The sequence below is a fragment of the Epinephelus lanceolatus genome, chromosome 15 (genome assembly GCF_041903045.1).
Source record: "Epinephelus lanceolatus isolate andai-2023 chromosome 15, ASM4190304v1, whole genome shotgun sequence".
Classification (NCBI taxonomy): Eukaryota; Metazoa; Chordata; class Actinopteri; order Perciformes; family Serranidae; genus Epinephelus; species Epinephelus lanceolatus.
Window position 1 is genome coordinate 35,891,171 of NC_135748.1, and position 22,132 is coordinate 35,913,302.

The 22,132-nt window shown below is 39.7% G+C and overlaps 1 protein-coding gene across 1 annotated transcript; it reads left to right on the forward strand.

Annotated features, from left to right (window-relative positions):
* Window positions 1–12,731: 12,731 nt before the first annotated feature.
* Window positions 12,732–19,602, forward strand: slc2a1c (solute carrier family 2 member 1c). The gene is made up of 12 exons (XM_033642211.2): window positions 12,732–12,800; window positions 13,148–13,177; window positions 13,498–13,581; window positions 13,942–14,040; window positions 14,797–14,957; window positions 15,041–15,281; window positions 15,745–15,907; window positions 16,103–16,287; window positions 16,604–16,705; window positions 16,996–17,097; window positions 17,419–17,622; window positions 18,678–19,602. The coding sequence occupies exons 3-12, from the start codon at window positions 13,567–13,569 to the stop codon at window positions 18,855–18,857; spliced, it is 1,452 nt and encodes a 483-aa protein (XP_033498102.1). The 5' UTR covers window positions 12,732–12,800; window positions 13,148–13,177; window positions 13,498–13,566; the 3' UTR covers window positions 18,858–19,602.
* The last annotated feature ends 2,530 nt before the right edge of the window (window positions 19,603–22,132 follow it).

Consider the following 22,132-nt stretch of genomic DNA (forward strand, 5'->3'; position numbering starts at 1 on the left):
TGTAGTTTGTAGTTTTTTTAGTTATTAGCATGTTGTCTGCACAAGATGCCTTGAGGTTTTTACTTTTTCTACCTTTTTTGTTCATAAAGTTTGTGCTAACAAAAAAAATCAAATAATAATAGTAATAAAAAAAAAGAAAAATCAAATAGAAACAGATTGTGAGAACTGAAATGTGTAGCAGCTGTCAGTAATTACAAAGGTAATATGAGTACTTTTAAAGTCACACATCCCCCCCAACACTGGTACAGTACACACACAGTCCTAGCAGTGTACTAACACAGCTTCACACTGTAACACAAAGCAGGTTTCTCCATGCATGTGACAGTATCATATTAAAGCTGCATTAATTCATTTTTTAAACACACCTCTCTGAATTACAGTTGCCTCATAAAGTTGTTATGGCTAACATGAGTTCCCTCCTTACAGATGGAGCCAACAGAGAGCAACATTATCATCCCAAGTCCAATATTGAGCTCTTCTTTTTTTTGGTCTCCACCAACTGCTGAGGGAAATATCCGGTTTTTAGGCTGATAAACGCTCCACTACGTTCACCAACTAATTGCTAACTGTCTGTCTGGTGTTTGGTGCAGAGCAGGTAGCATTATAGCCGGTTTACCGTGGCTTATTTGCCGAAAACCGCTATAAAGTAAATAAAAAAACGAGTTAAAGGTTCTGTATGTTACTTTTTACATGTATTAATTGTTTCTTTTAATGCCAATGGGTGACCAGATTGTATGTTATCTTAAAGACTGAACCTGGTTACCTGTGCATCAGTATCTAAGGTTAGCTAGTGCAACCCGCGGTTGCACTAGCTAACCTTAGTCTTGTATCATTTGTGGTTTAATACACACTCAATTCAAAATTCAAATTCAGTGCCCCATATCATAAATTTAGTGCCCCTGTGTTAAAAAAAGTCCTAGAAGAAAAAACTGGCATGAAATATATTGTGTTCTTTAGATTTTAGCAGGCCAACATTAGCTAACATTAGCCTGCTTGCTAATGCGGGTGAATTGCTAGCTAGCTAACGTAGCAAAAATATTGTCTTGAGTGAATAATCTCAGTTACAGTTTTGAGACCCCAGAGGCTGGTTTGCAAATTACTTTATCAGGTTACATTATGAAGCAACCAACACCAGCGTAGCTTAGTTACAGCTAGCTAGACGGCCAAATGAGCTAAGCATTCTCTAAGCTAAGGTTAGCAAGCTAGCTGTGACTTAGCTATGGCACATGGCTCTGCTGTTGGTTGCTTTGTAACGTTACCTAGAGGTTTGCAAATGGTAAGCTAGTTAATATCACAGAGCCAACAAAGGAACATTACAGACGGTGACGTTAGTCTAAATATGATTGTGATTTATTTTCCAGCATTCCATGAACATGATGCTGGGCAATCATGTTCACTCGTATATGTCACATCACTGTTTTGCTTGCTAACGGCTACATGGTGCGAGCAACAGGATGCTGACTGCAGTCCACTTAACGGTCTCAGAGAGAGTTGTCATAAATTGTAATTTTCTGAAAGTTATATACAGAACCTTCAAAAGAAACACAGAAAGAGCGGCTGAGTTGGGTGATAATTCTCTGGAAGTTCATCTGTAAGAGAGACCTCTTTTACAATCCATTGGATCCAATGTTAATATTTAAAACATATTAATTAATGCAGTTTTAAATTCAAACCACAACGGAGGCCATTGATTTACACATATTTTGTGAAACTCTTTTATTCTATGTGTAATGTTATGTCAAGTTATAAGTCAGTGTGCCTAGTTTTATTACTCTACTAAGTTAATGCTTTTCTACACAATCAAACCTGACAGCTAAAAAGTATTTCCAATATGTTAGTGGTGAATTCTGCATGTTTAGATGTTTTCCACAAAGTGTTTAGTGATTGGGCTCTACTGGCTACCTTTACAAACAACATTACCTAATCTCTGACAGAGACCCCCTGGTGGGGATTTTATTTTTCCAAAACACATCATAGTCCAGAGAATGACTTTTTAATATTCTTATTAGTACCAGGAAAAAAGAAGTGGCACAGATGACTAAACCCAACCAGTAAATGGAGTAAGGTGTTTACATGGCTCCGCATCCCGTTAATATCAGCCCATTTCAGCTGTCATATTCACGTTTATCCCAGTCATTGTAAACAAGATGTGGCATTTACAGATGCCAGTTCCTAAAATAAATATTTGAGTCTCCCCAGTAATATTGGAGTACACTTTGTGCATGTAAACACATTCACTGTCTGCCCTCAAACAGTTGATGTCAGTCCTGCTCTGTGAAACACTTACCACCACACATACTTGGAGCTTTGCCACCTTAAGCAAGACAATGCAGTAAGTCTTTAAAAATATCCCCCGGGGTGTCTGATGAAGAGGAAAATGACAGAACAGGGAGGAAAAACACTAGAAAAGGACCTTATGAACACGTTTTGGAATGTAAATAAAATTTCTTCCTCACATTTGGGAACAATTGAGTTTGAAAATTGGAGATTCATGAGTTTGCTATTGTGGTCTGAATGCTTGTTGTGTATTTGTTTTGAGCTGTGTATTTCTTAAGCAAAGTCCCAAGAGTCGCTGCAGTGGCTCGAGAACATGAGACAAAAAAAGGCTCCCATTGTAAATATGTACAATAACCTTTATTTGTTTGTTTGTTTTACTAAATTTCATTGTGGGGTATATGGGTGTTCACTTACTTCACTGTCATTCTGACTTATTGTAAAGAAATATATACTTTTCTGTTTACATCATGTCAAACACTAGGCTGTTACAGTAGCTAATTCACATTGTTGAAATGCTTAGATGAGACTGTGTTATAAGCTCTGAGCACTGTTTATTTTATCAGTGGTGGGTTTTTTGACTATTACAGCTTGTGTTTTACGACTTCTGTCATCACTATACACGGTCAAGAATGTATACATTATCTATCTGGTGCTTAATCCACAACAATCACAAGTCCAGTCGGGTCTGATTTGAACCGGGCAGTTATTCCAAGAATGAGAAAAGAAACGTCTCTCTTAGACGGCTGTGCAGTCTCTCCTGAGTGCCTGCTTCAGTCCAGGTTTGAACACTGGGCTTGTGTGTCTGCTGAAGTGCTTCCAGACGCTGCAGAGCTGCAGATCACATGAGAGATCTAAAACAACCTAACAGGCTAGTAATCACCGCTAATCACGATGGGGGACGTATAGTGAGGGAGGCTCACAGATGACTGTCTGTCTGACGGGGAGAAGCCAAGTTTGTCTCTGCTGAGCGGCAACTTTTCCACTGCAAAGCCCCAACAGGCTTCTCAAGACCATCTCAATGTGTTTTGACAATATTTCTTATTCATAGCTGAAGAAATTAGATCTGTTGGAAAACAAAACCCTCAGACATGTTGTCTTTGGGTGAAATTGGTCAATGTAAATTATGTGGCTTGAGGTGCAGCTGTTTGGCTAAGCAAAGAAAACAAAAATGCTTTTCCACTTTAATATAGGTCTCATTTCCTGAGCTCTCTGAACCTGTGTCACAATAAACTCATGCAAGACAAAACAATAGAGGGGAACAAAAAGAAAAGGGTTGTTTTTTTTAGAGGGCAGCCTGCACTGATAGAGTTTATGAAGTGCATCTTGGCACACAGCAGCAGCTTACACCTGGGTTGTATCACTTTTCTGGGTAGTTTGTGTTTTTTTCCACCTGAACTGAGACATAAATTTAAAGCGGCCATAATGAGAAAAAGGTCTGTAGATGCCCTACAGTTACGACAACTGAACAAACCAGTTATTTCACACTTGCAGGACTAAAATCGACAATTTAAAATTAACACTGCATCAAATGATATGTGAAATGATGTAAATAATGTCCCCTTAACTTGATGGAGCTTTATGGTGAGTTTCAGCTCAGTGTTGCAACTTTACTGTTCTGGTTCACTTTCACTGTTCTCATAGCGTTGTTTTTGGCTGTAGCAGGTGGCTGCATCCATTGCTGGGTGTGTAACTAAAGTTTTTGCAAACAAGTTCACTAAGGTAGTGATATGTCGGTGTTTTGTTCACAACTAGGGTTGCCAACCTCCCGTAAAATACCGAATCATGCTGTACTAACGTGTTAAAGGACGTGCTTTGTTTGTGAATCAATTGAGCGCAAATCTACTGGAGAGAAATATTACAGGTTAGACTATTAAGACAGGGTGATCTGACTGAGATAGATGGAAACCCTCCTGATCTGTCATCTCTCAGCCTTTCTGTCATGCTATGTTCCACTACTCAATCAGAGAATGAGTCACAACCAATGAGAAGCCGCTGTGAGGTGTATCAAAGCAATGCTGGCTGCTGGGAGAAATTTGCCCAGAGGGCTTTTGGCCAAGAAGGGGTTTCTTGGTTAAGGTTAGGCGAAAATTGCTGTTTGGGTTAAAATGAATAGATTTCTGGCAGAAAGCTCTCTCAGCAAACTTCTCCCATGTATCGTCGTCACTTAGGAGTGACGAGTGACAGCGTTGCTATGATATGTCTGACAGTGGCGCAAGATTTTAAAAATGGCAACCTACGAGAGTAATCCACTGGCATAACAGAGATAACAGATAGAAAGAAGGGAAGAATGTGTAGCCTACAAGTCCAACTGCATCATCCTATTCACAACTCATTTCCATTCCCCCCAAAAGGCCAAAAACATAAGCTATTTAAGGTTTAACAACTCACCGTTTAGATCTAAATGTGTCTACCAGAGCACCAAAATCTTGGATATACAGTTGCCATCACTTATCTCTTGTTGGAGAATATGGAGAGAATGAATGTACACAAATTACAGGGCGACCATGCACCTTTTTGCAAGTATATAACTGTTTTGACTCAAACTGAAGGAGCTGTAAAAGCTTATTAATTATAAAATCCAAACAATGTTCAAATGGATTTTTCTTTTTCAAACTACAATATTTCTTTTCTGCTCGTCTTAACTACTATAACAACAACTATACAGAACTGATCCTGGTACTGTTTTATATCACATCTACTCAAAATACGCTCCATTAAGACTCAGTCTTGTGCAGTAGAGAGATATAGAGAGCTTGAGTACAGCTCCCTAGGGGGGTAGAAGGAGTTAAACAGTGACCCCTAGTGGTTAAGAGGGTTCACTGCAGACTGTGAGCTCACATGTTAGCCAGGTATGCACACACATACTGCACAGTATCAGCCGAGCCAATCGAATTCCATGGAGTGGCAATAAATATTTTTAAAGATGGTTATGATTTGCAGTGTTCTAACTTTAATGGAGATTGATTTGAGTCTGTTCTTACAAAGCTAGCATGAAAACTGACAGGTGACATTGTTTAAACTTTACAATTAGCTTAAGGTGGAGTTTCTGTTTGCTAAATAAATGATTAAGAATAATTTGCAACCCTGTTTTGACAGATAAAACCTGACTACAAAGCTGCACTCCATTTGGCCCGTTGATTTGTGGTGTGAGATTCTCTGATTTAGTGATGACACTTCAAAGGTGCGGATGTTGTCAGTGCATGATGGGAGACGGAGGAGGGCTTTGGGCTGAGGTCGCCAGTGATGGGGGTGGTTTGGGTATGGGGGGAGGCAGGGAGGGGAGAGAAGGGTTGTATCACAGATGAAATTGGAGCCAAGAGGCAGCTGCAGTACATCTGTCTTGTACTGACACATGTGGCATTTGACTTCCAGTGTGAAGTTCAAAAGAGTTTTGTAATGACGCAGCTGCTTCGGGATGTATGTGCATGTGTGTGTGTTTTAGAAAGTGTGTGCTTTCTCCTTTGTTGAAGGTGGGGTGGAGGGTAGGCGGCTTGCCAAAGGGGTTTCATAGGTGAGGACTGGGATTTGAGGTTTTGAAATTGATGTGTGGGCAGTACAGGTGCTGCGTAATGTTGTTTCAGGTAGTTTGTAAGTTGTGTTTTCTACATTTTGCACACCTATGACATGTCTGAACACTTAAATGATACTACTAAAAGATTTGAACCCTAAATATGGTTTATCACTTCTAAAAATGACTAAAATATACTAATCCAGCATGTCTACATTAAAGGATCTAGTCTTTGTTCACCAAAAATCTTAACATGTAGACATAAAGGATATGTTAGAGCCTATTACAATGACCTATTATTTTACATTTCCCACATGTTTTGGATGTGATGAGTAATTATTTATAGTTTTTTCCTCCTTTTTGTGCATTGAAACACTTAGAAACAGATCAAACACCATTACAGGTAATTAGAGAGGGCAATTAGCCTGTGCAATAGCTAAACATTAGGGGGGGGGGGGGGGGGGGGTGACAGTGCACACTGCTCACCATTTGTGCCTGATGCCCTCTGCTCCTGCAGCAGCACCTGCCCAGCAACCTGAGCCTGTCAAGGGTCAGAGGATTGCCTACCAGGAGGCTGGGGCTCGGGGGTCAGAGGTCATGTTCCAGACAGGCGTATCCACACACTGATTGAGAACTCAGCTGCAGGAACAGAGCTTGCAGGTGGACGATGCATTTTATCCCCCGATGCTAATTATGCTGTCTTTTTTGGGCTCATACATTCTCTACTGTGCTACAGATCTGTGTTAAATATATTAGGGGGGTTTTGTAGGTAGATTTTTCATCACAAATAGACAGAATGAGAGTAAGCAGGGGGACATTTAAATGGTAAAAAATGGATAAACAGGGATTCACTCTCATTTACTTTGGACTACAGACAGATTCCATTTTACTTTGATGATTTAAAAGCACAATATTTTACGTTCTCTGAGGTCTGAAAACAAATCGCAATAAAGAAAAGTACACAAAGTACAGAACAAATGCCTATAATTTGAAAATGATGACATCTGTCAGCACTTTGGAAAGTATCTCTCCATAATTTACAACATTAATAAGAAATAAAGATTTAAAAAATGTGAATCTAGTGCAGTTTTATAGTGTACAGTTTTATGGGAGGTCTTCTGTTTTCTGTCTTCAACACAACTCAAGTATTTCACATATGAGTCAGTGCGGCGCAGGTTTTTCTGTGGATTGGAATTATCTGCTTTTCATCACCACCAGGCCTCAGGGGCCACTTACTATTCATTTGTACATATTTTATTTAAGTTTTATGATAAGAGATTATTTTCATGCACAAATGATGTGGTTTGTGGTGAGGCCGAGGAATGTTTCCTCACCCAACATTATGATTAAGTTCATCTTTCTTCTCCATATTTTTATATATTTGGCTCGTGCAACTCGGCCACGAAAAGCAGCAACTGCCCATTTGGATTTGATTAAGAGGCAGGCAGGTGTGTGTGTGTGTGTGTGTATCTAACGTGATTTCATTTTGCAGAGTCACTTATAAAATGTATTTAACTAGTGGAGATGCCTTATGTACGCACATGTAGCCTATACAGAGATGTGTTTAAACACACTAGCATGTAAACACGCACACAAATGAAAACAGTCATTTGAAAAGACTGGATTAGATTAAACTTCATTGATCCATGTGAGGAAATGAAGAAACAGACTACAACAATAAGGACAGTGCGATTCATCAGCTGAAACTAAAGCATGAAAACCATAAAACGGAGGTAATGAGACCCACATACGATACATGGATACACTATTAAAATGTGCAACCACACAGGCAGAAACCACCCACAGGCACATACACAAATTTACATGTTAACACATGTAAACACAGAGAATCACCCTTAATAATGAACACAAATGATGATTATACAAGAAACACATCAGGTCAGGAAGGCTTTAGCCATTAATGCGTCATCGCTCCCCCTGATGTGATCTCTTTGATCAGGATCAGTCTGGTTTGGGGATTACTCTAATGTCTGCATGTTGCTCCTGTCACAGCTCCAGGACAGACTGACAGATGTTGGAAACTGATACATTCAGAGTCTGAAGCTGACAGAGAGCAGGGAGCACTTTAGACCAATATTAAGACTGTTGTGACGGGGGGAGGAGGAGGAGTCATACTTCATCCTGGTACTGTCTGTTAAATCCTCAAGGCTCTAAATTGTCACAGTACTGTGTGATGGGTGTCGCCTTTTAAGTCTATCCTTAAGAGCACCACACAGTATTTCTGCCTCAGTCAGCCAATCCTGACCCACACTGTGCTATTAAGTATGCTGCTGCTGACATGTATCTCTGCAGTTATGATTTAATTTCTCATTACATTATATCACACATAGGCTCTTCATGTCATTCTGCTTAGGTATGAAACTGGATGAAGATTTATTTTCCTTCATAAGACTACAACAAGAGGTACAAAACCACAGATGTACTGTATGTGTTCAACTGACTCAGTCATAACAACTTTTACCATGAACAGAATCAATTTCAATTTGATTACATGTAAGGTATCAGTGGTGTTTAATTGTGTATCACCTGTAGCAGAACTGCTGTTTCGGACACACTACAAACAACAGTGAAAGAACCTGCAAATTTACACCATTTTAATAAAAAAAAAAAAACTTGGTAATTTAACTGTTACGGTGAAACAAAGTGGCCTTTCTGTGTTTACTTTTTTCATTTTACCAAAGCATGATTATAAGAGTAGCACAAGGTTCAAAATGATCTCATTGTTTTTAAAGGTCCAGTGTGTAGGATGTAGCAGTATATACTGGTAGAAGCAGAGTATATCAAGTATGTTTTCTTTAGTGTTTAATCACCTGAAATTAAGAAGCATTGTGTTTTTGTTACTTTTGAACGAGCCGTTTATATCTACATAGGCAGCGGGTCCTCATCTATGGAGATTGCCACATTGCATCACCATGATTTTACGGTAGACCAGAACGGACAAACCAAACACTGGCTCTAGACAGGGTCATTTGTATTTTTGCAGCAGCCATCATAGCAAATAATGAGAGCACTGGAAAACATGGATTTTTAGGGACCGAGCCTAGAGGCAGAGGACTGCTCACAGAGCGAGGACTGCTCTGTGAGCTGCGTTTATTCTTTATTCTTTCTCCTGCTGCCTCTTAGAACTGGAATTTGACCCCCTAAACATGCTCAAAAACTCACCAAAATTGGCATGCACATCAGAACTGGTGAAAAATTTTAGAAAATCATGAAATTAACCCCTAAAGTGCCAAAATGGGCTCTCTAGCGCCACCTAGGCACACAAAAATGGCCGCTACGGCCTGTAGGAACGTTGTAGAAACATGAAACCAAATCTGCTGTGTTCGTCTCATCAAGACCTAAAAATCACGCACTGACACCCCTGACCTAAATCCAACAGGAAGTGAGCTATTTGCCCTTTCAAAGTAAGATTTTGCCTTAAAACTGCCTTTCCTAAAAAATCTTCTTGTCATACACCATTTATCCTATCGGCTTCAAACTTGCACAGATGACAGATCAACTCCTTCTAATCAGATCTTATTTATAACTTTTTCATTGCTCGATTAGTTTGGATTTTATGGCCTCCTAAAGGTGAGATGTCAGAAAAACGTCCTGACGGTCTTCGAAAGCTGTCCCATAGGAAATGAATGGCAGCAGGGGGGAGAAAGAGACCAATCTTTGGACTTTTTCTAGCCTTTACAGCGTCTCCATACTTTCAGCTACATACTCCATTCCAACTCTCAAATATTGCCACAGGTCTCATTTATTCACTCATGTTTTCATCTTTTTCATATCTTTTACCGTTTTTAATCTGTGCCTCTCAAAGTACCATGAGCAAAAGTGGAGAAATTGTCACTTTACAATGGGTGTGTATTGCACGGAATACTGTGAGCGAGAGTGGAGAGGGCTCTAAAAATCGTTTAAAACTTTTGTCTTTAACTCGCTGCCATGGCCACAATTTTCACTGTACAGACACATTTTATACCACAAAACGTAGGAAAATTTGTCCTGCTCACAGATATGTTGACATGGAATCTCTCACATGTACACATTTTTGCTGAGTGGCTCCAAAGCGAAGGGAGCGCCGATTTTTTTCTCATTCACTCCCATGTAAACTCAGAGGAGAAATTTCTGGAAACAGCTTAGGCGCAACACATTTTAAACTCGCTCCTCTGACCACATTTTTGACTCTAGAAATATAAAACACGACACGTGCGTTCACGAGAAGTGGCTGTCTCTCACAATCACTTTATTTTCTTGATTGGACCAACGGTTTGGGTATGGGAAGGACTTGTTTGAGGAGTTCAAACCCATTATAAACAGCCTTTGCTGACCTGCTCTCATGAGCTCTGTGTGTGCCCCTCACCTGCAGGCAAGTCATTAATCGCCATGACAACGGCTGCACACACAGACACAGCCATACAGCTCTGTCCGTCTGTGTGTCTCACAATCTTTAAAGGACAGATTACAGCAGCAGAATCTTCATTTGAAACAGCAAATACACATTATTAACCTCTAGAGTGCCAAAATGGGCTCTCTAGCGCCACCTAGGTGCACTAAAATGGCCACAGTGGCCCGTAGGAATGTCGTAGAAATATCAAACCAAAACTGGCTTGTTCGACATACAAATTACGCGCTGACACCCATGACCTAATTCCAACAGGAAGTGAGCTATTTGCCCTTTCAAAGTAAGATTTCGCCTCAAACATGCTCTTAAACAAAAACATCTCCTCCTACACCGTTTATTGTATCGGCTTTAAAAACACACACATGCCACCTCAACTGCTGCTAAACAGATCTTCTGTATAACTTTAGCAACGGTTTGGGAATGGGAAGAACTTGTTCAAGGAGTTAAATCTCCACTAAAACAGGTCTCTTCTCTGTGTTCTGTCTCTGTCTGTCTCTGCTCTTCTGCCAGGTGCACATGGCAACCGCTGTCACACACAAACTCCATTTTAACCCTTTAGGTGCCAGACTTTATTGAGGAAAATATTCCATTTTCATTTCAACATTTCAAAAGACTGTGGCTTGAAAGTGGTGAGACATAAAGGCATACTGTAAATCAGAAAACTATTCATCATGACCCAAAGTTTGTCATGGGAGTAAATTAACTCATCTAATTTGCATATTGTGGCGTCACTAGGCGGCGGCCATATTGGATTTCATAAATCTCAGTATAACAACATTTTGAACATATTTACACAGTAGATTTATTTTGTTTTGTGTTGTTTTTGTCATCTCATCCTCAAAAAAAGGGAGGGGAATCTGATGGGAGTAAATTAACTCATCTAATTTGCATATTGTGGCATCACTAAGCGGCAGCCATATTGGATTTCATAAATATCAGTAAATAAGCATTTTGAACATATTTACACAGTAGATTTCTTTTGTTTTGTGCTGTTTTTCTCATCTCATCCTCAAAATATGGGAATAGGAATCTGATGGGAGTAAATTCGCTCATCTAATTTGCATATTGTGACATCACTTCTACATACCTACAGCTACAGAGAGGATTCAAACATCAAACCGTTCAGCTCTGTAAGGATTTTCTGATGTTTGTGGCAATATGTTTGATATTTTTAAATAATTCACAAGGACGACATATGCTGGGGGCCGAAACGGGCGCGAGTGCGAGGTCCCGCCAAACGCTGCTTGCAGCTTTAATTTTTACATGAAACTGCTTTATTTAGTGTTTTTACCGGTTTAAATCACCAGGCTCATTTGTTTTTGAAGGGAAAAGACCTCTGCAGATTATTCAGCTCATATTTAAAAACAAAAAAATGTCTGGATCTTAATTTACCAGAGACAAAAGGTGCATGGCGCTGGTCTAGCGGTCCATTTCCAACATGCTGAACAGTGTCAGAGAAACACTGATTCGTAATGCGAAAGTGCTTTATTCTGTGTTTTTGCAGGTTTAAATCACCAGGTGAAAATTGTGCGTGCCAAAAAATATTGTGATTTATAAAACCATGCCTGTCAGCGTGCATTTTACTCATTTACACAATCCATATGTGCAGGTGGTGAAGATGTACGTAAGGTGACTGATAAAGGCAAGGCGTGTGTGGCAGTGTGCGATTTTAAACTATTCTAAACTATAAAAAACTAAAATCGTATATGGTGATATATTAACAGTACTGGAAGATATTATTGAAAACTGTTGATGCTATTATTTAATGCTATTCAATGTGTGTTCAACAGCCGATCACAAGTGTCACACTGATCCACACTGATCCACACTGCCACTGGGAGTGATGGATTCCACAATCTACCAGCCACTCAGTAGATTACCATTGTTTTTTTGGCTGGTGAGTGAAGCAAATCTAGCAGCTACTTGCCTATTTTACCAGCATGTGGCTAGTGGCTGGTGCTAATTTCCAACCCTGGTTATAAAAGAGACTCCTGGTCCATTTGTTGTGCAGAGAAGGAGACCTCTCAAGACAACTTTGCTCCTGGTAGAAACCTCCTGTTTCAATTTTGTTTTTAGTTCAATTTTGTTTTTTGTTCTTGGAAAGACAAATGGAGATGCACGTTCATCAGACACTCAAAAATTTCCCATTTCAGTGAACATCATCACAGGACAAGGTTACCCACACACACACTCGCAAACACACACACACACACACAGTTAAAGCACGTGGCTGTGTTATTGCCAAAATGCCAACTATGTGATCCAAATGGAAACCGGTTGCCATTTACCCTGACCTGGGAACAGCTTTGTTGTATCTGACAAAGTTAATTTGAGGTTTGGTCACAGCTGATGAACTGATCCTCAGTCAGCTGAAGTTAACGACGTGGATCAGCTGGACCATGTGAACTAGAGGAGGCCTGCAGCCACCGTTCTGTCAGGTCTGCCCCAAATTCACCAGCTGGGTGCGACTTCATCACTAGACCCACTGGTCCAATGCGTGTGTGTGTGTGTGTGTCCAGTAACGGTGTGTTCTCTCAGGAAAATTAACAGTCATATCTGAAACTCAGGGATGGAGACAGGATCAACGTACGACACTCAGGAACGTTGGTGAGAAATTGATTAAAAGTATCTAGAGATACAGATGTTAATATAGATATTGATAAAGATGTAGATAACTGAAATTAAGCTTTTTCTGCATGCTGCATAGTCTATAAACAGCCGGTAAAGGTGTTACTATATATTAACATATTATTGTGTCCATTTTCAAATGTAGAGATTAAACTGAGTTTTTACTGCTTAGGAAGGAATATGTTAATATGTCAAATGTCAATATGTTAATGTTTCAAAATCAGACCCTGTAAGTTACAGGAACAAATTTAATGAGTGGTCATTCACCTCACAGCTGTAGCTAAATGGATAATTTTTTGTTTTTTAAAATTTATATTCTGGACAAGATGAGCTGCCTGCTTTACTCCACACCACGGGTGAGTTGACATAAAAAGAAACAAAACAGTATGTTGAAATATATAACTGTGCTGACTGATTTGATGGCTATGTGCACAGCATTTCTTGACATCCTTTCCTGTCTTAAAGGGCATACACAAGAAATCTGTTTTGATTTAACACAGCTGGGATTTATTTTTAAAAATCATGACTGAAAATATACACCAAAAACATTTTCATTTATAAGTAAATGTCTATAAAATATTTTATAATTACATAATATAATAAGTCGTCTTGCTATATAATCACATATACAGTGTCAGCATGTGTTAATGATTGGCATAACTTGGGTTTTTGGCAGTAAAGGAAGTAAGAAGAAGATAAATGCATGAACATCTTGAGGGAGTGATACCCCATCTCGCCCACACAAATGGCGCCACAGGAGGTTTGTTTGTTTTCGCCTTTTTTTTTTTCTACAGATGATCAGACAGATGGAGGACTAACACTCACTTGTGCTAATTAAAATTCTGTGCGTCTTGCCAGTGTGTGAAAATACTGTGGCTCCTGCCACCCTTGACCTTTACAAATAGTCGTGGCGGGGGTGCTTATGTTTGGAGAAGCGTGCAGAATCAGTGAGCTCAATTCACACTTTTTCTCAATTAAAATAAATTTAAGAGTCTTAAATGTGTTTGATACAAGAGGGATTTACTGTGAGCAGTTTAATGTGACTTGAAAAGGATCACCAATTATTTCATTATTTAAGATAAGTTACAAATAAATGACACTAACCTCGACACTGTTGCAGAGCCATCTGACAGCCACACTCCTGACCTCCATCTTGGCAGCGGTGCTCGGCTCCCTGCAGATCGGCTACCATACTGGCAACGTCAACGCTCCAGCCAAGGTACGCAGGACAGATGGGAGCTGAGGGGATAGATACGACATTATGTTGGTTTATACAGATAGTATTAGTTTAGTTTCACAGTTCCTGATATCAAACAATGTCTCCAAATTCCACTATTTTTGTGGTATTGTACCTTTTGAATTTGCTTTGAGAGTATAATGTTTACAGAGAACATCAAGAAAGAAATCCAAGATCTTTCCCAACTCAGAAATACAATATTCCTTTATGTAAAATAACAGCTTAAAAATGAATTAAATGTACAAGATGGCCACAAAGTCCAAGCAGGGAAACAGTCAGAAGACAACACAGGCCTGTGAAATATTCGGTACAAGACAACCCAAAATATCTTGCAGAGGAGGATGCTGGGATGGCTGACCACCAAACAAATATCTCACAGACTCAATAAAACACTGAATAAGCTTCAGGTCTGGCTCCCCAGTCAGGCAGGGTTTTGCTATTTCACAGGTGCATTGTACTGCTGTACATGTTTGCAAGTAAGGCAGCTCTTTGACATTTAATGTCCTCACAACACCTGACCCACAGAATACTTTGTCTGGATTACTTAGAGTAATACTGGCAGTAAAAGTAAAAGTGATTGATCTGCAAAGTGCATCACCAACAGCTGTTTTACAAGGAGCATTCATGTTTTAAATAAGTTTTACACAGGGTCAAATGTCAGTGATTGGATCACACCCACAGTTTGAATTTCTACTGTGTCTCCTGACGCTGATCGTCTTTTGCTGTTTAACTGTTTAGATCATTGAAGAGTTTTTTAACCACACCTGGAGAACCAGGCACAACCAGACGATGCCGGATCACAGCCTGACTCTCCTGTGGTCGCTCTCTGTCAGCATTAAAGACTTTGGAGCTTTGCTGGGCTCACTGGGAGTCAAATACCTGGCAGATTCTTATGGAAGGTAAAAAAAAATGTTTAAAAAGTTATTTTTTCATCATTTCCTTCTTGTTTTTTGTCTTTTAATTTCTCTCTTCTCCCCTCCAGACGTAACTCCATCCTAATAGTGAATTGTCTCTCTGTGGTGGGAGCGTGTCTAATGTCCGCCTCCAAAGCCAGCAAGTCATTTGAGGTTCTCATCCTGGGGCGCTTAGTGTTCGGTCTCTTCTGCGGCCTGGTGATGAGCCTTAATCCGCTCTACATCCAAGAAGTGTCCCCCACAAACCTGAGAGGGGCCTTCGCCACACTCAACCAGGTGTCCTTTGCCTCAGGCATCCTGGTGGGAATGGTGAGGACAGCGTTGGAATTTTTAACTTCTGACTGATGCTTGTTGTGCTCACTGTCTATAAGGTGATGGCAGATAAAGTGCAGGGTTGGATACAGAACAGCACTGCCATAGTCAAGTGTTGTTACTATGAGGAGGTGTACTTGCTCTGCAACAGTGTTTGAGTGGATGGAGAACGTCAAGTGGCATCCACATGAATCCCAGAACCTAAGGTTTCCCACCAGAACATTGCACTGTAACGGGATGATCAATGTTATTCACTTTACCTGCCAGTAGTTTTAATATTTTGGCTGATCGCTGTATGTGAAGTCTTGCCAAGTCCTGCTTTGATTCATGATTGGCTCTTGTCTGGCTTACTTGTCTAACTTGGTAAAAGTCATGATTTGAACCAAATGGCCAAACAAGATGTAACATCTGGATACTAAGTACAACTGTCAAACAAGGTTTCTGTATCTGTTCCCTGCAGGTTGCTGGTCTGGAGACAGTGTTGGGAACTGAGCATAACTGGGCCATGATGCTGTCCCTGTCTATCATCCCGGCCCTGACACAGTACCTGGTCCTGCCTTTCTGTCCAGAGAGCCCTCGCTACCTGCTCATCAACCGGGGAGAAGAGACCAAAGCAGAGGCTGGTGGGTCCCATGTTTTAGTACTTCATTTTAGGGCAACAGTCCTGCAGTTACCGAACTTTTATCATCAGCTTTTAGAGTCGTGGTTTCCAGAAATAAAAAAAAAACATGGAAATGCTTTTAATGCACCCTAGTATCTCAGCTCTGTGGATACACTACAACAGTCCCTAAAAAGAAGATGCTGTTTTGACACTACAGCCCTGCTGAGGCTGAGAGGCAGCTCAGAGAAGGTGTTCGCTGAGCTGGAAGAGATGAAGGAAGAGGCGGCCCACACCCAGACCGGTGTCACCATCAATGAGTTCCTCAAGAAGCGCAGATACAAGCAGCCGATCATTATCGTTCTCATCATCAACTTGGGCAGCCAGCTGTCTGGATTTAATGCGGTCAGTCTTGTGGAATTAAATTGTCATAACTCAAAGATCCTACTGGGAAAATGTGTTTGACATGAATGTGAAGGCTTCTGACTTGGAGACAAAATAATTTTGCTGTGGTTAACTTCTTTCTGCATGGATTGTTCATGGTCTGATAAATATTTCACTAGAAGCGCTGTTGTATTTATTCAATACATTATTCAGGCTTGGCACTACTCTACTCTTATTCTGGGGCAGTGTGTCAGGACAATATCCCTGCCTCTAAAAACACCAAAAGATGCCCCAGTAACCCACTAAGATAAATGAAATGCCTGCTCTTCTCTTCCAGATTATTAATTATTCCACCAGAATGTTCCAAGCCAAGTTCGATCAGGCCAAATACCTGACTCTGGGCGTGGGAGCTGTCAATGTGACCTTCACTCTGGTGGCAGTGAGTACAAAATATAGTGTTAATGTTTACATTTCTGCTCCCTATTTAAGCTAATCAATATAAAGCCAACAATCTCAAATCTACTAAATATACTAAATATACAAGTTGTCATATTCTATAGATTTTGTCACAAACTGCACCAAAACCTTGGATTCAAATTTTAAGTTTGTTACCATTTCCTCATAAATGGTTTAACAGCTTGAGCCACAACAGGATAATGTTGCATTTTTGTTTAAAAACGATGGGGAAAAAATGTGAGCAAAGTCGTCACTGTGTTTTTTCCTTTAAAGTTCTTCCTGATGGAGAGGGCAGGAAGGAGGAGATTGCTCCTGACTGGTTTCATCTCCATAGCAGTGTGCAATCTACTCATGACCATAGTGGATTCTGTCCTGGTAAGATCATCTCAGTACGACTGTAGGATTTATTTGAACGTGCATAAAGAAAAAATCTATTGCACTTAAAATGCACAAGATATCTAATGTTTGACAAACCAGGCATAAACTGAACTTTAGTCTCCCATTGTTAGAACAAGAAACAAACCTACTTTTCAAATGTGTTTTTGAAAACAGGAGACACTATTTGATTTTAAACAAAAGACAGAGCTAATATCATTCCCATTTTGCTGATACATTTCAACATAAATGAACCCTAAAACCTACAATGACTGCCCTACATTTATCCCTCAATGAGAAACCCGTTTATCCACCACACAGCACCTGGTCCCAGAGCTGCGGAGCCTCCAAGTCCTGCTGGTTTTCTGCCTGATTTCAGCCTACGAGCTGGGCCCTGGCCCCATCTCATGGTTCATCGCTGCTGAGCTGTTCGACCAACCTGGCAGACCCATCGCCATGGCCTTTACCAGCATGCTCAACTGGGGAGGGAAGTTTGTTCTGGCACTCCTCTTTCCTCCGTTACTGGTGAGTTTATACTGTTGGCCCGGACGCTGTATGAGTGAATTAAACTTCAGGGAAAACTTTAGAGGTGGATTTCTTGCTTGCTTTTGCAAGTTCTCTTATACCTCAGAGACACGACTGTTAAACACAGGCTATAAATCTGTTCAGTCTGTTATATACAAACGTACACTGTATACTGTAAAACAGACATAAATCTGAGATGTTTATTACGTATAAATCTATTGCTAACTCCTTTAACATCAGGTTGAAATAATAGTAATTAAATTAACAGTTAACCAGGGAAACATTTGGTCACTACAGTGCTGCAGAGATGGCAGCCAACCTGAAACTATGACCAACGAACCAAATCAAACAACCTTTTTATTTTTCTACTTTCTTGTGTAAAGCTGTTGTATTGGCTTTTGTGTTTTTCTTTTTGTTTTTGAGAATGTTACTCTTCATTAACACTGTGTAATTATGATGACATTTCTTGCAAAGCTTTTCATCTGAAGAGACCATTCTTTGGTTAAATACCAGCCCAGTCGCCAGAAGAAAATGTCAGCATTGTACATTTCTGGAAAATATGAATGTTAAATTTGCAGAATTCATACGAATCATATTAACATCGCCAAAGTTACGTAGTATATGAGCTGACTTTGTCGTCGGGGCTGGAGGAGACACTGATGGCGTGTGTCACCGAGGTAAGATGCCTGCCAAGCAGTACTGCAGACCTATATTCAACAAAACCAGCTGTTTTTTCAGTGAGTTATTGATGTGTTTCAAGCAGCTTTTCAGCCACCAAATGTAGGGTTTTTTTAGGGACCAGGTGCTGTTTTTCCACTGGGGACAGTGCAACAAAAAGCATCTGTTTTTACTGAGACACAGCTGCTTTTTAAGCGGGGATTGTGCCCCCAGAACCTAACTTACCTAACCACACATGAAACACAGTGTTGTTGAAACATAAAGATTTGAGATTCACACTACATAATAATGTTTTTTTTAAAAGGCAATTGGGCTGGTAAATACAGACCAAGAGCCCAAATTAAATTAATACCTCTGTCTGGCTCTCCCACACACAGAAAATATGCGGTGCATACGTCTACCTCCTCTTCATGACTGTGGCTCTGGCTGCCTTCACCTTCACCTGGATTCGCCTCCCAGAGACAAAAGGCCGCACATTCGATGACATTGCGGAGGAGTTCAGAGGAGCCGAAGGCATCCCTTTGCACAATAAGACTGGATTCAACACTTTCACCTGACTGACCTTTTAACTCTTCGCTATTGTCAAACTGTTGAAAGGGTCAGTTAACCCAATTTACCTACATGTTTTATAGGGGTGGGGGGAAAAAAATCAATGCTGCATAGTATCGCGATATTTTTGTGTGGCAATATGGTACCGCCACAGCGTGCCAAGTATCCAATATTTCTACTATACAAATAATTAATATTACAAATACAAATTAAACTTTAGGTAGCCTACTAGAATATCGCTTATTGTACGAAGTTGACTTGACTTGGTTATGGGAACTGAAAGTGTAAACTGACTGACACTTTATGTTTGGAGGCATTTTGTTACCATTGGATTGTTATTTTGAAAAGAGATGGGAGTCTTCAGAGGGACAGACAAAGGACGCTTACAAAATGTAAAAAAGTGAAGGAAATCTGCAACACTGAGGATTAAAATTGGATTTGTTTTCAGAGGTTTATGTGGTAACTGAACTATCTTCTGACACAAAGAGCAATATGACACGCTGTGCTGCCAGTGACCACAAAGTCATTGAAAACGTTCCTGAAATTCTCAGGATGCTCATTTGTTTCATTGGGTTCAGCTGAAAAGTGTTTTGTAGAGATGTTCCAGAATGTTGTGTCGCCACCACTTGATGTTATGTGTAAATAAATATTAAGTCATGCAAGTCTCAATGTTTTCATAAAACTGAAATATCTTCGAAATGTTAAAACTGCTGTCGTTTGGTGATCTTACCAGATTAAACAATTTAAACACCACAGTGTATATCAAATTGATTACATGGAACTAACTTATACAGTAGTTGTGCATTTCAGTGTACAGTATATGTTGATTGGCAGCTGAAGCCAAGAGCTGTTCCTGATCCCCCATCGGAGCCGTCCCTCCATGAAACAATCTTTTCTTGTATTTGGGCTTCCTGCTGCAGACACAGCAGCCTTCCACTTCTTTATTGGTCTGTGAAATCTCACATATCTCTGAACTATGTGCACTTGTAAGATGTCTGTGAAAACCAACCGCAGCTGTGTGAATAAATATTTCATCCAATATGATCTACTGTGACTTGAAGGAGCTGCAGAGGGAGAGGAGCCAGGAGATCAGAGAGCAAGTTTGGGTTTTAAAACACCAGGGGGCAGAATTAAATTTACATGTAAATTACTGTACTGGTTTGTTCAAAGTCAGCATCTAATAACTCATGACACACAGTCTGGGTCTGAGCTCAGTTTGGTCATGGGTTCATTATTTGCCTGTTTTTTTGTTTTTTTTTTTATTAGAACACTTTTTTTTTTTTTTAAACTGACAGTGAAGAAGAAAAGAAACATGACAAAAATAAGCACAACTACTGAAGTCGAGCAGTAAAACAAGATTTAAATCTGTCTGAATACCAGGATTTCTCTGTCTCTCTGCAAAAGTATGATGACAGTGACACCTACTGGACCAAACTGTACACAAGTTTTTGATTCAATATAATTCTGTCTTACAGCAGGTTTAATTTTGAAGGGATATTTGGGGTCTTACTGGCAGTACTACTCATTGTAACTACGCACAATAATATTTTAAAATTAAGTATTAATATAGTTCTATCACATTTAAGAATTATTTGGTATGGTATATTTAAGTGCCACAGAGCTTGCTAAATGAACCTTCAGGGCTGAAAAATCCACTTAAAATAGTTTAACTATATATTTTCCTGAGGATTGTTTTCATTTCTTTGAAACATTTTAAAGGGCAGATTTTAATATTCATTGTAAATGTATATTTTTCAACAAAGCAAAAACATTATACTACTCCATCACTTAATAATGTTTTCAACATAACTGATTATCACTAGTTTTTACTGGCTGTAACATAACATTCACTGGTTCTATTTAATAGGTAGATATTTGTACTACGTTAAATTTAAAGTTTTCTATCTTGCAATCTATCCCTGTGTGATACCTGTTGAGCCTAGAGTCTCAATGAACAATTTGGGAATGACTGATGAGAAACTTCCACACACTGCAACAGTGATTTTACAATAGCAAGATGGATTTTGGCATTGATTTGTTTAATGTGTAGTACTCAGACTTTGTTGACAAAGATCTTTAAGTTCCAATGATGAGAATTGATGTTGCATCAAATATTTGATAAAAACTACTGATAGGTTATCTATTAATTATAAACTCCTCTTGTCAGCTACACAATTTAAAGAATTTGAAATATGTTTTAGGTATTTAAACTCAGATAAACTATCTTCTTACAATTAGTTTCAGGTTTAAACGGGACAGCTACCCAAAAATCAAAGTACATATTTCCTTTATACCTGTAGTGCTATTTATCAGTCTAGATTATTTTGGTGAGAGTTGCAGAGTGTTGGAGATATTGGCTCTAGAGATGTCTGCAAAACCAATTTCCCCAAGGGGATGAATAAAAGCATCTACCTATCTCTCCAATACCAGGGGACGAGACGGCACTCTGTTTGTGGTGCTCAAAGTGTTAAAAATAATAATAATAATAATTTCTTAAAAACTCAACAGCAGTGTCTATTTCCAGACATCATAACCAGGTTATTCAAGACAATCCACAGACCTTGTTGTGAGCAGTTTCATGCGGGAACTATTTTCTTTCTACACCTGCCAACCATATCACTGTTCAGAGGGAAGTGTGCATCTGCTCATGGATGAGAGGCTCGTGCTTGTGACAGTGCCACATGTGAACATTTATGGTGTCCTCCTCAACTGTGCTGTAATATTAGCTTGCCCAGTGGTGCTAGGTGAGCTAGCATTAGATGCACACTTCCATCTGCACAGTGGCATTGGCAGGTGTAGTTCAGGAGCAAGAAAATAGTTCCCACATGAAACTGCTCACAACAAGGTCTGTGGATTATCTTGAGTAACTAACACTACCGGTAATGATTTGGGGATGAACTGTTCCTTTAAGTGTTGGATGTTGAAGAATTTCAAAATCAAACTTCAGATCAGATATTAAAAATTTCTCACTTTTTAGTGCTGCCAGTACAGAAAGATCATTCAAGTTCTGTAAGTAGCAAACAGTTCATGAATGCAGGTGGGAGTGATGGCCTGTAGGGGGACCCGCTGCACCACTTTGACTCCCATTTAAAGTTACACTGACAGTAAAGACTTAGTGAAACTCAAAGGATCACATCATATGATTCACTAACACTCCCAGCTGCAGCTCTTTCTATCCATGTATCTATATTAGACTGGCAGTTTGTGTCAAACAGAACATGGATATCATCATCTTCATCTATATGCTGTGGGCTTTAGGTAGTTTACATAAAATCAACTGTGC

Excerpts from the sequence above, each read along its gene's own strand:
- slc2a1c (XM_033642211.2), top strand. Across the intron at positions 14,958-15,040 it reads CTGGCAGATTCTTATGGAAG|ACGTAACTCCATCCTAATAG; the intron begins GTAAAAAAAAAT and ends TCTCCCCTCCAG. Across the intron at positions 16,288-16,603 it reads AGCTGTCTGGATTTAATGCG|ATTATTAATTATTCCACCAG; the intron begins GTCAGTCTTGTG and ends CTTCTCTTCCAG.